General features: G+C 39.4%; 1 protein-coding gene across 1 annotated transcript in view; it reads right to left on the bottom strand.

The window, feature by feature from the left end:
• Nucleotides 1-544: 544 nt before the first annotated feature.
• The window catches only part of HEATR5A (HEAT repeat containing 5A), a 275,460-nt gene continuing 260,702 nt past the window's right edge, over nucleotides 545-15,302 (bottom strand). Inside the window, exons 33-36 of the mRNA XM_030215480.1 lie at nucleotides 13,198-13,422; nucleotides 7,981-8,135; nucleotides 6,603-6,816; nucleotides 545-5,438 (exon numbers count right to left, since the gene is read on the bottom strand). Coding sequence (XP_030071340.1) covers nucleotides 5,131-5,438; nucleotides 6,603-6,816; nucleotides 7,981-8,135; nucleotides 13,198-13,422 — 902 coding nt within the window. The 3' untranslated portion in view covers nucleotides 545-5,130. The remainder of the gene's footprint in view (nucleotides 5,439-6,602; nucleotides 6,817-7,980; nucleotides 8,136-13,197; nucleotides 13,423-15,302) is intronic.

The raw sequence follows: 15,302 nt of genomic DNA on the forward strand, positions 1-15,302 counted from the left end.
TAATACACGCTAGGGAAATGCAATACTTTTATTCTACACATAGCTAGTGTGGAATCAGTAATGAAATTCAACTCATAGGTCCATTTTTCCTGTTTATGCTTTTTTTCAAGTTTTTACTCTTCTATTTATTTTTCTAAATACTTATCTTAACAATCTCTCCACATTCATTGTTGGTTTAATCATGAATTGACTGTTTGGCAGACTGGAAAGATCGTTTAGGTCTTTATCTGTTTAAGTGCAATGTCCAGGTAGTCTGGACATTGCACTTTTGGAGAGATTATTGAGATAACTATTTAGAAAAATAAACAGAAGAGTAAAAATGTGAAAAAAGCATAAAAAGGAAAAGTGGACCTATGTGGAGTTTAGTGTGGAATCAAAAATTAAGTTAGAATAAAAATATTCCAATATATGGAAATCCCAGAAACATACATAACAATTTCTTCAATTTAATCGGACCATCATAAAGTGTATTCAGTAACTAAGTATAAAATGTAGTGAATGGGCCAAATAAAAACAAAATTATAAATGAAGAAATTAGCTTTATTTTATTATGTAAATTAGAAAAGTGCACTTTAATTTTAGAATTTTGGTCCATTAACTGTACAGTTTTACAATAAAATTTATATACAAAATGTATAGTTAATAAAATACAGTACAGTCAATACTTCCTGAGCCAAAGTGTGTTTCTCTTGGCTCCCTTTTAACAAAAGGAACACTCTCCCTTCACTTTGACACAGTGTTCGGTTTACATGAAATAATACTTGTATAAAAAGGAGAAAAAAGGCAACATGTCAGTTAATAGAATTAGAAAACTCGGACATTGTGATTTAAAAACCTGGAGAAAATAAGTATGAAAATATGTTGCTTGTTAAAGCTATTTATCTTTGTACTTCTCAATTTGTGCACACACTGTGTCAAAGCTGGCATTAATCTTAACTCGTGAATCTGGTGGTTATAGATATTAGAGAACAGCCTGACTACACACATATTGAACTTGTACGATGAAGAGTGAGGCGACACAATGAAAAACATTTTTCAATATGACATACTTAATAACAATCATCTTAAAGTGAGATTTAATCATAATAAAGCAGTGACTCAGAAATCTTAATGTTGCAGTGTCCTTTGATGTTCATAATACTTAAGGAAAGGTTCCCGAGATGCCCTTCACATTGAAGACATCAATGCACAAGACTTGGATGTATTTCATTGTTAAGAAGTATGTGATACCAAACAACTGTACCACTAGTCTTTTTCTTTCCCCTCTGTCATGGTGAATGGTTCTCCCATGATGCTTCTGAGTACATGGGAGAATGATGTATGCCAGCTATTTAATCCATGCAACAAGAACCCTTGTAATGATAACATCAATTTCTGAAGCAAATCCCTACTCAACCATTTTTGCCAACATCACAAACAGACCAGGACTACATTTATGATATCTGTAACTTTTATGCCATTCCATGTGGTCTAAAACTGTTGTTGCACAGAACTATGAATCATGTGAGTTCCTCATCTGCAGATCCAAATCCCAGCTTTGCCACTGATACACTTTGTGATATTGGAGAGGCTGCTATCTAGCCTTGCTATACTCGAACTGCAAAGAGACAAAAATAATACTCTTTCACCTCCCCCCTCCCACCCCTTTGCTTGTTTAGAAATTGTGATGCAGTGTTATTATGTATAGTATTGTGTGGTGTGGTGTTGCTTGGATGGTAGATACTACATATAAAATCAAGTCACTTTTATGTTTGCTCAGTTTTGGACTACTAGCTTTGCCACTTCGTAAGCGTAAATTTGTCCATCAGGTTGTTACAGCTGGGCGCCTGGTCTTAGCTGTGGCATGGAAATAGCAGGAGATCCTGGGACACACCATCTTATTGGCGAAGTTGAATCAGGCGTTTAAGAGAAATAAACTCCTGACTTTTCAACGTACACGGGACAGTTATACTACTTTGTTAGAGAACACATTATCCACTAGATCCATAACTGCTCTGCCTTGATTTTATTGGGACGGATGTTGGCCTTCTCTCTGTTTGGATAGATTAAAGACTGGGGTATTAGGGGGATGGGTTTTTCTAGGGTTCAGAGGGATGGAGATGTTTTTGATATGGTTACATGCTGAAGGATTACAGTATGTTATAAACTGCAGTTATGTTTTTGAGATTATGCTTTATTTATAGGTTTTATTGCTTTCTTTGCAAAACAAAGTTAAAAAAGAAATTGTCACTTTCACGACTGACCTAATAAAAATACGCCTCTCTAAATAACAGGATGATATTCACAGGAAATTATGAGTGTGCTGGTGGATGAAAAATGCATAATTACCTTATTTGTTTAGAAAAAAACTATACAGATAATATTGGACCATTTAAATTGCTAAATGGCCCTATACTATCCATATATTTATAAGCTATATTATGGACGGGCTGGGTCGACGTTGGGCTAAACAATTATCTGGATAGCAGTGATATTTACTATCTAGATAATTTATATATTTAGTTTAAGCCTGCTCAATAACACGCCAAAAAAGCCCTATTCTGTAATCTGCAGTTAATGTTAGGCACGGTTTATTGAATAGCGATTACATCCTGGACTTGTGCCAACTGAAACATGGTGCAAATATACGCCTAAACTGGACATGTATCCCTCGTATTCTATAACAACGCGTCTAAATGAACCACCCTCTTTTTTTTTTTTACTCACGCTTAAATTTATGCACTTAATTTCCAATTAAATCTAATTAGTGCCAATTGCTTAAGCTATTATTGGTGCTAATGACCTCACTATTCGATTAAATCGTGCACACACACAAATTTGCATGCACAATTTTTGGTGACTTTTACAGAATTAGGGGGTATCTGTATATTCGGTGAAGCTGAATATACATAGAGGCTTATTTTCAAAGCACTTAGCCTCCCAAAGTTCCATAGAAACCTATGGAACTTAGCCTCCCAAAGTGCTTTGAAAATATGCCTCATTGTATGTTAAGCACCGGCATTTTGGATGGTCACCTGAATATATCCCTGAATATATATTTTTGGTTTATCCGGTGTGAATTGGGGTGCCACAGGAGTCTGGTTTGTTCACTTTTCTTTTTAATATTTATATGTTTTAATTAGCAGCTGTATTCCAGTAATTGAATGTAAGTTACAGAATGTATGCAGATGATGTGCATTTTTCCCCCCACAGTACAAGCATCAGGTGAAGATATTTCTGAAAAATTGAAGATATGTTTGGTGAGAGTGGGTGTATGGATGCAAGAAAATAGATTAGTGTTGAATTTAGCAGAGCTTTTTGTGTGTAGGTTTATAGAGAAAGTAATGTTTCAAATGTTGGTCTTATTTATGTTGATTATTTTATGTATGTTTTATTTTTTCTAAACCACTTAGTTTTAGGCGGGGTATACATTTTAAAGATACATAAATAAAATACAAATTTAGCCTTAAAACCAAATACTAATAATTTGGGCTTTAGCTAATGTTTTTCTCCTTCTAGAATACTGTGATGGAATCAGTGACGCAATCACCGGCTATTGCTGTCCATTGTTCTGTGGTGACATTAACTTGTACTGTCACACTGGAATGAATCAGAAGTAATGAATTTAGAGGCTTGTCAGGTAAGCTGCTCTGCATAACATTAGTCCTGCTCTCATTGGCTCTTTGTGGCTAAAAGGTTACAGTTCAGCACAGAGGACTGCTCATTAAAATCCTTCAAAAGGAATGTAAGGCAGGCAGGACATGTAGACAAGGGTGTATTTACATGGAAAAACAGCATAGCCAAAGTGAGGGTGGGGTGAGGAGGTACTGTGCAAATAATCCTTTAAAGTGAAAACATGAGTCACAGTCCCTTTGACTGCCACAAATGTTCTTAAGCCTCTTCTGGAGGCATTTCAGGATACCCAATGAATATGCATGAGATAAATTTCCATATAATGGAAGCTTCTTGTATGTAAATCATGCATATTCATTGTGGTAATTCTGAAAACTCAACTGGCTAGGCGTACTTTCAGCTGAGGGTTGAGAAGTATTGTTTTAAACTGTGCTTGCTTTAACATCTCAATAATATCACTTTAAGATTTAAAAACTGCAAAATCACTCTATATATTCTTTTAACAGTGCATTATATCATAGTTAGGATAAGATAGCAGTTGTTGATTATGATCAGTGTATGCTATAGTTACACCTAAAATACTTAATAATTTATTACATTATTTGTATATCCAGATAAAAATCAATCTAATTTATAAGATCATTGAAATCTGAACCAAAATTAATTACATATAATGTTAGTTTTTTATAGGCAGTCTCTAGAAATACAAATATGGGCCAATAGCTTTCATAAACAGAACTGCTCACAGCTTTTACAGACAAGTTCAGACTACTCTTACCTGCTGTCTGACATCAGAAACATAAGAGCCAACTTTTCAAAATGACTGGGGTTGAGAAACCCAGTGAAAATGACCCCATCTTTGGACATAGTCAAGAAGTTTGCTCAGTACTGGGGGTGCGGTGCTCAAGCACCCACAGAGCTGGCTCCTATGATCAGAAATCAAATCTGGCCATGATCTGGTGTGTTAAGCAGCAACTGAGATTTTTTTTTTTCAAAATTTGTTGTTGATAATGATTGCCATGTGACTTTTTTTTTTTTTAATAGAAAATTTTACTTTTGTATGGGTGGTTGGGGAGAGATGCTCAGGCAGATGTAGGCCTGCTATTGCAGCATCTAAAGTTGTGCTGCTAAATTTAGTCCATTAATACTGAATATTGTGCTAAGTGGCTAAACATCTGATCCTACTTCTGGCATACCTCCAACCCTGTTCCCTTTCTAACTTGCAAAGTATATGTGTATAGTAATACTTTGTACATAGATTTAGCCATCAGAGGGGATAGATTTTAAATTGGACAGATTTTACCAGCTAACCATGAAAAGTTAGCAGGTTAAATCTTTACCAGGAAGATGAAGCAGAGCATTTAAAATAGATTGTATAATATTTTGAAGGCCACTTAGTATACTGCTGGTTTAAAAGTGCGTTTGAGTTCTGATTTGAACTTTGAAGATGTATCTATCTTATCTGGCTGTTTGCAGATCTCAATCAAAGTGCTTGTCAATCAAAAGTTAGAAAAGTCATTAGAGAAAGTTGGTTTTGAGCTGAATGCTGGGAGATGGTTTGCCAGAAGGCCTTGCAAGTTTTGGTGTAGCCTGGGCTTTGATGCTTTCCTGATTGCCCTTTACAGCTGCCTCAAGCCTGGCTTTCATTGTTGGACATGAGGCCATTAGATGCTTAAAGATGGAAGAGTACTGAGGGCCTATTTGCATCAAATGCTGTAATGCAAACTCATGCAGGTTCCTTGTGGTATTTGTGGCAGCTCCCAAGGCATTTTCATCCAAGAGAAACGAGACGAGGATGGGTAGGAGTAGGGCTACCATCTCAGCTCCTAAAAAATGCAGAACACACATTACCAGGGTTTAGATTGGACAATGCCAAAAAAATAATAATTTTTGAACACCTAATAGGGACCAGACTGAATATACAGAAAGCTGAAGCAAAGTTTTAATTCTTACAGCTTTGAATATCAGCTGCAAATATTCCGGCCAGTATCCAGCTGATGGTGGTCAGCGTTTTTTGAGCCAAGGATATTCAGTGCCTGGCCATGTGCAGGCACCGGCACTGACACTGAATATCCAGGGCTAACCGTCCCACCGCTAGCCGATGGAGATTATGCTGGTGCTGGCCAATATTCAGCTCCTAGAACAGTCAAGCTCCTCAAGCCTGAACCTCATTCACTAGCTTCTGTCTCTTTTTTTGTTTGTTTTTACTCCAGAAAAACCAAAACAACTTTCCTACCAGACTTTAGAAGAGGCTGCACTACTTATTTGACATACCATCTTCTGAAGAATGAGAAATACTAAGGGGATGCATACAGTTCTTAACTGACCACCTTACAGTTCAGTACGTCTGTCTCTACCTGCTGGCAGGCGAGCAAAACCCAAGTGTCTTTGGATTGGTCTAGGGGGTCCATTAAGGACGTTAGCACGTATGCACACCCTCCATACACAACAGCACAGCATGGGCGGGACATAGGTGGGGTTCACACTTAACACGTGTAACTTGCACAATAAGAACATTAAGAATAGCCATACTAGGTCAGACCATCTAGCCCAGTATCCTGCTTCCAACAGTGGCCAATCCAGGTCACAAGTACCCGGCAGAAACCTAAATAGTAGCAACATTCCATGCTACCAATCCCAGAGCAAGCAGTGGCTTCCCCCATACAGCAATAATGAGAGTTACACACATCCTCACCAAATTTAGGTGCCCACACTAACACACCAGCTCTATGGCACCTAAATGTTGGGCAAGCCAAAACTAGGTTATGCTAGTATTCTGTAAGAAAACCTAGGCACGTAGGTTCTGTTACAGAATAGGCACCTACCATGTGTTCTTGGGGCATCAAAATGGAGGTGCCCAATTCTAGAACCACCCTTCTGTGGTTAGTTTTGGATTTCTTCCTTAACATCATTTCATTGGGGTATCATCAGGTTCTACCAAGTCTTGGTTACAATAAAGGGTTAGAATGGTTTTGGGTCCTAGTACTCACGATGCTGTTCCTCAGCCAGGGTCACTAAGGTTTCTAGAATCTTGATGCCCTCCTGAACCACCTGAAGCTCAGCAGTGCTCTCCGGTTTCTGTTTTTCTGTTGCCCGTAACTTCATAACAATGGGTGATGCCAGAGAATGAATGTAAGGGGCAGACACAGATCGATTTGGATGTAAGAATAAAGAGAGTAGCAGCTGGTAGGATTTGAACTGCACCTGATAGAATAAAGCAAAATTATTCAAATTTGAAATCTGGTATGTATGCATTTATCTTGAAAGAGACCATCTAGCAACAACGGTTAGGATTTGAATTTGCTTGCATATTTCCTTCCCTACTTGGTTCTTAACTTACCCTGGTTAGTTCCCTAAGTATGACCTTAGAGACACAGTTGTCTCTTGTCACCAAGTTTTATCCATTCACTCCACCACTATTTAGATGATAATGCCTGTGCCACCCTCCTTTATTCTCTGGTAGTTTCCAAGTTATTGTAATATTGCCTATTCTGGCCTTCCTGATACCTGTTTTAAAAACTGCAGACCTTCCAAAATACTGCAGTTCGTTTGCTTTCTCATGCCCGTAGATATGATCACGTCACTTCCCCTTTAGCTCAGTACCACTGGCACTGACTCATAAAGTCGTACAGTCAGGGGTCCTTTCCTACCTGTCTTCTCTTATCTTCCCATACATTCCCTCACAAACTTTATGGTCTTCTTCTGGACAGAATCTCAGCCTCCCATTTCTGTATTGTGCGAAGCTCGAAACTACCCATTATTCTGCTTTCTTCTGTATTGTACCCACTTTCTGGAATTCCTTACCCTCTGATGTTCAAACTGAGCAATCTTACATCAAATTCAGGGCCTTCCTAAAGGCCTTCTGTGAGGGCTCCTGGCCCTGCTGGCCAGCAATGTCCAGTGAATTTCCTCTTGCTACCTTTTCCCTTCCCTCCTCTTCCTCTTGTTTTGTTCTGCCCTTATCATTTAATTGTAGTTCTTTTCAATTAATTCTTTTGTATTTGCATTTATAAACCACGTTGATTTTGTCTGAAAGACGGTATATCAAGTACTAAATAAATAGACAAACATAAAATAGATGTAGCAATTCTGACTTCTCTATCTTCCATCCCCTTTCATACACTAAAGGCAGCAGAAGCAAACTCTTCTGAACTCTTAGCTAGCTAAATACTTAGCCTGTGAAATGCCCTCATTTCTTTTGAACCTTTAAAAGGAAGCTGAGGGTGGTGCAGAGAAATCGTTTCCTATCCAGTAAAGGTATTACTGAGGACTAGTGCCAGACGAGGAGGACAAGGTATGTACAGGAGAGGACACACAGTGAAAAAAATAATGCAAAGAGAGAACTTCATTGCACTCTCTTATACTCACTGTGGGATCTTTAGAAAGGAGGGTTATACGGAACTTCTCAATACACTGCTGCAGGAGGCACTGTACGGCTGTAACTTCTGGACTTGCACATAAAATGAAGAGGGTGATGGCGGTGAGCAAGCTAACGTCATCCAAGTCCTGCTCGTCTTTGTCACCTTGATACAAAAGTGTGGTAGTTATCACATATCCATATTAGGCTAAAAATCATAAGGGACTTTATATCAAAATCAGGAGCTCTCACACAAAATATTTACTCTTACCATGACAGGACTCTAACAGAGTGTGCTACAGATGTGAAAAATGTAAGGACAGGATACCAAATACTTCTGTGATTTTTTAACATATCAGAACTAAAGACAAAATTAAGAATGTAAGCACTGCCACAGTGGGACACAGTGAAGGTCTATCAAGCCCAGTATCCTGTTTCCAACAGGATACCAAGTGCCTGGATTTTCCCCGAGTCCATCTTAATAATGACTTATGGACTTTTGTTTTAGGAAATTGCCCAAACTATTTTTAAACCTTACTAAGCTCATTACTTTTATCACATTCTCTGGCAATGAATTCCAGAGTATAATTACACGTTGAATGAAGAAATATTTTCTTCAATTTGTTTTAAATTTACTACTTAGTAGCTTAATTGCATGCCCCCTAGTCCTACTATTTTTAGAAAAAGTAAACAAGTGATTCATGTCTACTTATTCCACCCCATGCAGTATTTTATAGACCTCTATCATATCTACTACTACTTATCACTTCTATAGCGCTACAAGGCATACGCAGCGCTGTAAACCATACACAAAAGACAGTCCCTGCTCAAATAGCTTACAATCTAAGTAAGACAGGTAAACAGACAGAACAATTAAGAGGTAAGGGAAATAAGCTGTAGCTTCTTCAAGCTGAAGAGTCCTAACCATTTTAGCCTTTTCTCATAGAGAATTCATCTCATCTCCTTTATCATTTTTTGTCACCTTTCTCTGTACCTTTTCTAATTCCACTATATATTTTTTGAGATGCAGTGACCAGAACTGCACACAGTATTCGAGGTGCGGTTGCATCATGGAGTAATACAAGGGCATTATAACATTCTCAGTTTTTGTTCTCCATTCCTTTCCTAATAATTCCTAACATTCTATTTGCTTTCTTATCTGCTGCTTCACACTGAGCAGAGGGTTTCCACTTGCTTGGCCCAGTGTTAGAATTATGAATATCTAAAAAGGGATCAACACAGAAGCACCTCAGTTCTCATATTTAAAATATGTCAAGTGTTGTTCTCATTTGTACTACACAGTTTTCCCACTATTAGGCACAAGATACAATATGCACAACTGTACTTTTTTTTTAAACTTATCAGTTGATATTCAATGCTGAGCACCATGTCCAGGCAAACACACTGAAAATCTGGGGCTAATTAAAAGGAAGTAGAAAGCTGTTCCAGCCATCCCTCCCCTCCCCCCCCCAAACGGGCCTATCTGGAGAAGTCCCTGGTGATCTAGGTGGAAATCGGGCAGGAGCGATGCCTACTCATTTCTGCTTGACTCCTACCTGCATTCCAAAATGACTGCTGTGACATTTAGTGGCAGCCTTATGGTACGAATGGGGTTGGAAGGTGGATTGCGAGGGGGGGGCCCACATAACCCTATGTGAGTTTAACTGGTGCCTGGTTAAACTCGGCACAAAATTAGGTCAGCCTTTTTTCTGTCCTAAATTTATGTGCTTACTTAGCCAGTTAGCAGTCTGAATATCACTGCTATCCGGCTACAGCCATGCTCCACTTGATCTCTGCTCCCAGCTCACCGGTTAGGTGTTGGTCATTTAGCAGCACTGTCCAGTTAAGTGCCATTGAATACTGTTGGTTAGCCTCTTCTGGCCATTTAAATTGCTTTGAATATCTACCTTAGTGACATGGGCATCTCAAAAGGAGCTGCAACCTTCTTAGAGTAGATCTATAATTTGACAAACATGATCACCAAGATATGCTCTAAAATCACAACTGGCATTCTGCAGCATTTCCAGCCAGTGGTGTATTTATTCAAGGTGCGTGTGTTGTGTATGCACCCCCTGTCAGACCTGGCCCCCCCCCCCCCCACCCCTGCCTTAAAATGATCTCTGCTCCAGTCTTTGCCTGGGCAGCGGCATCAGCAGCAGCATTCATAGGCTGCCTGTGGCCTACATTGGGACTTTCTCTGTGAACCGCCCTGCCCCTTCTGATGCAACTTCCTGTTTTGCGAAGGGAGGGATGGTTCAGAGAAAATGTCCTGGTGCAGGCCGCAGGCAGCCTATGAGTGCTGCTACTGCTGCCCAGGTGAAGACTGAATTGGAAGTGATTTTAGGTACGGGGGGGGGGGGGGGGGGGGGCTGGGGCCTCGGAAGACAGATCACCTGTTAAATATTCCTGACTATGCCACTGTTTCTAGCCTGCAGCCTCAATACTCTTACAAGTAGATGCACAATACTGATAATGGCAACCTCTGTCATTTGAAACTGCATTTAATGGAAGTGTCTGTGTGTTAAGTAAGCTCTCTGACAATTATGAAAATGTTGTGTTTAGGGAGCGGTGGGAGGTGACCCGTTCCCCCGGCTTGAGGTTGAGACTTCTCTCAGCCCTGAAGATCGGATGCCTCCACTCATGCCGGAGGCGGAACAGCGACATGGTCAGGAAACCCCTAGCTTTGATATGCAAAGGGTGTTTCCCCGAAGCGGGGTCGGGTCGCTTTGTTAATCTGCCTGATACAATTGCTCAGATGAGTGAGGCACAGGAGAGAGTCGGCGTTTCTGCCGACCCTGAAACCGCTATGGAGAAACAGTCTTCGGAGGAAATACAGATTTCTTTGAGTAAATCTTTTTTGCCTATTAAACCTTCCACCGTTACCTTGGACACTATATGGGAAGTTCTTTTAAGTTTGGAAACTTAATTTTCCCCAAAATTACTCTCTGTAATGCATTATACTCAAGTTCCATCGGAGAAAATATCCCTGCTGGAATAACTATGGAAAAACAGATTGACTCTAATGTTATTAATATTCAGTCGCTCCAACAAACTCAAGTAAATTTGATGTTGAAATATAAGATGGAGAATATGGAGAATCAACAGAGATCTAAAACATTAAGATTGATATATTTTCCTAAAGTACCAGCTGTTGCTCCTCTTATAACTTTCAAAAAGTATCTATCAGAGATATTGAAAATTTCAGAACAGGCTTATCTCCGGCCTCTAAAATATATTATATGTCATTATATAAAAGGAAGAATATTGATCAACTAATTTCTGAAGAAGCCGAAGTCACATTTGACACTTTAACACAAATTCTTGAAGACGATAATGTTATTAAACCAGCTACCTTGATTGTGACTTTTGTATTACAACCGGATAGAGACTGGATATTGAGACAAATTTTCTGTCATAGAGAAGAGCTGTTTCTGAATTGTAAAATTAGAATTTTTCCAGATATTGCTAGAGCAACCCAAAAAAGGTGTGAACTTTTCCTCAAACTCAGCCCTTGGGTGGTGCAATTAGGTGGTTTATTTTGGTTGAATTTTCCTTGTAAGTGTGTATTAAAACTTAACTTAGTGAAATATGTTTTCTATGATCCTACGCATTTAATATCTTTCTTGGACTCGAAGACTGTTGTAACTCCAGTTTTGCAGCCTATGGAAATATCTTCTCCTACTCCGTAATATAATAATTTGGTCCGTGTTTCGCTTCTAATTTTCATTTAAAATGTTATAACAATATTTCTTGGAATTGTACCTTGTCCTGTCTTCTTAATAGTGGACTAGAGAATAGTTGATTGTAATATGATGTTCAATATTACCTATCTTTTCTGAATTAAGTTTATTCTTGTTTACAATTGTGAAATTGATAAAGAAAATTTAAAAGAAAATTTAAAATTAAAAAAATAAAATGTGTTTCTGTTATATAATGGGCCTTTAAAAAAAAAAATCATTAGCTAGCATAGATGGAACAATTCCTAATAGTGTGGATTTTAACAGTATGTCCATGTGGAAGCTGCTGAGTGATGTCACTCTTTTTTCTGTATATGTAGGTTTCTAAAATTGCTGCTCCTGCTGTATGTGGCAGCAAATCCACCTATATTTGCCAGTGTCCTTACATATATTTTACAAAAGGCCCACGTTCAGCAGAGCTTTTTGTAAAAGGTAAGTTACTCTTGTCTGTACCCTTCTCCTCTACTGCCAACCCCAGACTCTGTTCCTTCCATTTTGCTGCGCCAAATGCCTGGAATAGACTTCTTGAGTTGGTGCATCATGCTCTGGTCCTAGCCCTATTCAAATCCAGGCTAAAAGTTCAGTATTTTGAGGCTGCTTTTAATTCTTAGGGAATAAATAAATACGTACTGTGGCGAAACAGGTGGTTTTCAAGCCTGTGAACTGTATTGATCTTTTCATGAAGTATATTTCTCTTGTTTGGCCAGCAGGTAGTGTTCTGTGTTTTAAGGGCTGTTGCAGAGAAGACTGTTTCTTTTTAGCTTTAGCCCTGAGGAAAAAGTATCCTGCCCTGCCATTGGTAAGATTCTTTCAAAACGTTAATGCTCTGATTGGTCCTGGAGTTCAAATCCAGCCAGAAGATACTGGAGTTTGGCCAGTCTCAGATAGGGAGTGCAGAGGGTAAACATCTCTGCCCTGGGGCTCTGTTCAAGAACTATGTGCATTTATTTTCCTGAAACTCCCCAGGTGCTACTCAGGTAGTGACAAAGTGTTTAGATAGTTTTAATATTGATTCTTGTTCAGTTACCTATTATTGCTTGTTGTTTTTCCATCTGCTTTATATCGTTAATTGTTCTATTTATGTGATAATAAACCCATTAGTTTATTAGCTCTGATGTCTAAGACTAAGAATCCTGGTGGTTTGGGTCTGTGAGTGCTTTCCAGGAACTGTGGGCCACCTGGGAGTGTGGTCCCAGGGTCCTAGAAATAACCAGGGAATAACTTGAGTGGAAGACTCACCCAGAGGCAAGAGAAACCCAGTGCGGTGGTGTGGAGGGTCGGCTAGTCTAGAGCACAGGCACAGATGCAGGCGGGCCTGAGCAGTACTGGGGATAGACCCTCTAGGTGGCTGCAGGGTTAGCCCCAGGTGAGTGTTAAGCATTCCGTGACAAATATATACATAGAATTGAAGAAAGCTTTTGGAAATAATACCTCAGCTATGACAAAAACAGCAGCAAACAGAGGTGTTCAAAGATTTTGTCTCATCTTTACCTGGATTCCATGTGTCAAGAAGCGTAGCCAAAGCACCACAAAGTAGTCTGGTCCATGCTGCTTGGCTCTTTTCAGCTCGAGCCATAGGAGAGGAAAAAATTTCCTTGAGAGCCTGCAAAGCAGTAGTCACAGTCGGCGTTAACTGGCCTTCTGGCAGCTTCACTGCTGTCTCCCGGAGAACCCCAATAACCAAGTATAGAATGGTGGGTAGAACAGAGACACTTCCTAAGATGAAAACACAGATAGATGCAGAACCTTGTGAAGATGACTGTATATAAAAGCACTACCCTCAGTAATGTAGTATGCTCCAAAGGGCAGAGTTTGGTGCTTTTGTTCATCAAAAAAGTACAGTAAGGGGAAATGTGCCAGAGGTAAATACTTTCAATTGTCCAATATGTAACCACAAGGACAAGACATTCTTGAGCACTCTTCACCTCTTGACTTTCAGGATGTTAATTATTTTTGGGACATGGAATTAAAAGGGGGGGGGGGGGCATAAGTAAAACTACATATCAAATTCAGTGTCCAGATGCCAATATACATCACTGTAGAGACTGGTTCAGTCTTTAGTAATGTACTGGATCAAATACTGTAACTCAGTATACAATGAGGTTAGGGACATAGATATTTAAAACCTTCAGAATATCCAAAACAGTGCAGTCAAACTCTTGGGTTGAGCCCAAAAATATGACCATGTAACAGTGCTACTCATGGATCAACACTGACTTCCAGTCTTATAAAGGATCAAATAAGATTCTGATTCTATCTGAGAAGGCTTTGTATACTAGCCTGTCTCACTATTTATTCTTCTTGCACACACACATTCATTCACTCTTTGTTCTTTGGATGCAAACTTTCTGGTTATCCCTTCGCTATCTCACTCCTGGTTGGATTCTACCAGACATTCAATGTTTTTCTTCCTAGTTCCATCCTTACGGAACTCTCTCTCTCTTCTCTTTGTACAGAAGCATCTTTAAAAGACATTTAACCAAGGTTTGTGCCAGAACTATGTTAAGGAATACCTGGCAGCACGGGAGGGGGTGTTTCTCAGAAACATTAGGTACAGACTGAACAGCTTGCAGGGACTGCTATGTTTCGGGGGGTGGAGGGGAGAAGGGGGCTGAAGGAAATAGAAAGCTTCATACTTTGTACCATGAGGCTACCGCTAGAGGTCACAGCAGTCATTTTAGAATGCAGGCAGGAGAATAGGGACTGGAGTGAACTTATCTGGGGTCTTGGTCTCTGCCAATTTGGCGGTGAACATATATAAAATGTTTTAAAGATGGTAACTGACACCAGAGCGATTGGGGAGAATTTATCCTACAGCACAGTGGAATTGTGGGCTAGTGGGTGCACAGTGGAATTGTGAGCTCGTGGGTGATTTGCTTCACATTTGTTTGGTGGATGTGTCCCGTATTACACCCTTATTGGGGGAAATGCCTTAAGCACATAAATGGGTATCTACACATCCCACTAGGTAGAGATCCAAAAACTGGTTTGTTACACTATAAACCAGCAGGGCTTTGCTAAGGAATGTTGGCTGCTGATGAGTGTGCTTAGTTGTGAAATTGTGAAAGCATAGAAACAGGCTGCCCCTTTCCTCCCTAAGTATGGATGATTTCCACTGGAGGATATGGGACATTTATTCCCTGAGTAAGCTGGCAGCTATCAGAAAGGGATAAAGGAATAAACTCGATCAACTATGGGAGCCCTATGTTAAGTGGACATCAGATTCTAGGAGATGGTATATTCAGTAGGGGGTTGCATTATTATCATCATTATCATCATTATTAGTATTATTATTGTTATCGTTATTATCAACAGTGTTGAATATATTACAGTTGACAATCTTCCTGTGATAATAGGGAATCTGGGGGAAAAGTCGAACCTCAAGGCTTGGAGGAATGGGGAAGGGTGGGGGGAGGAAGAGATTGGTTGTAAAACATGTTTTTTATAAGTGAGGTTGGGTTTAAGAAATTGTTTATGCTTTGGAAATTGGAAAAATAATGTTTAAAAAAAAAGTTCTTTGAGGCTGACTTTAGCTGACTCTGCACTCCCAGTGTGGCAGGAGGCAGACAATCTTTATGTCTATCTTTGTGATGTAT

The sequence above is a fragment of the Microcaecilia unicolor genome, chromosome 9 (genome assembly GCF_901765095.1).
Source record: "Microcaecilia unicolor chromosome 9, aMicUni1.1, whole genome shotgun sequence".
In the NCBI taxonomy this organism is placed as follows: domain Eukaryota; kingdom Metazoa; phylum Chordata; class Amphibia; order Gymnophiona; family Siphonopidae; genus Microcaecilia; species Microcaecilia unicolor.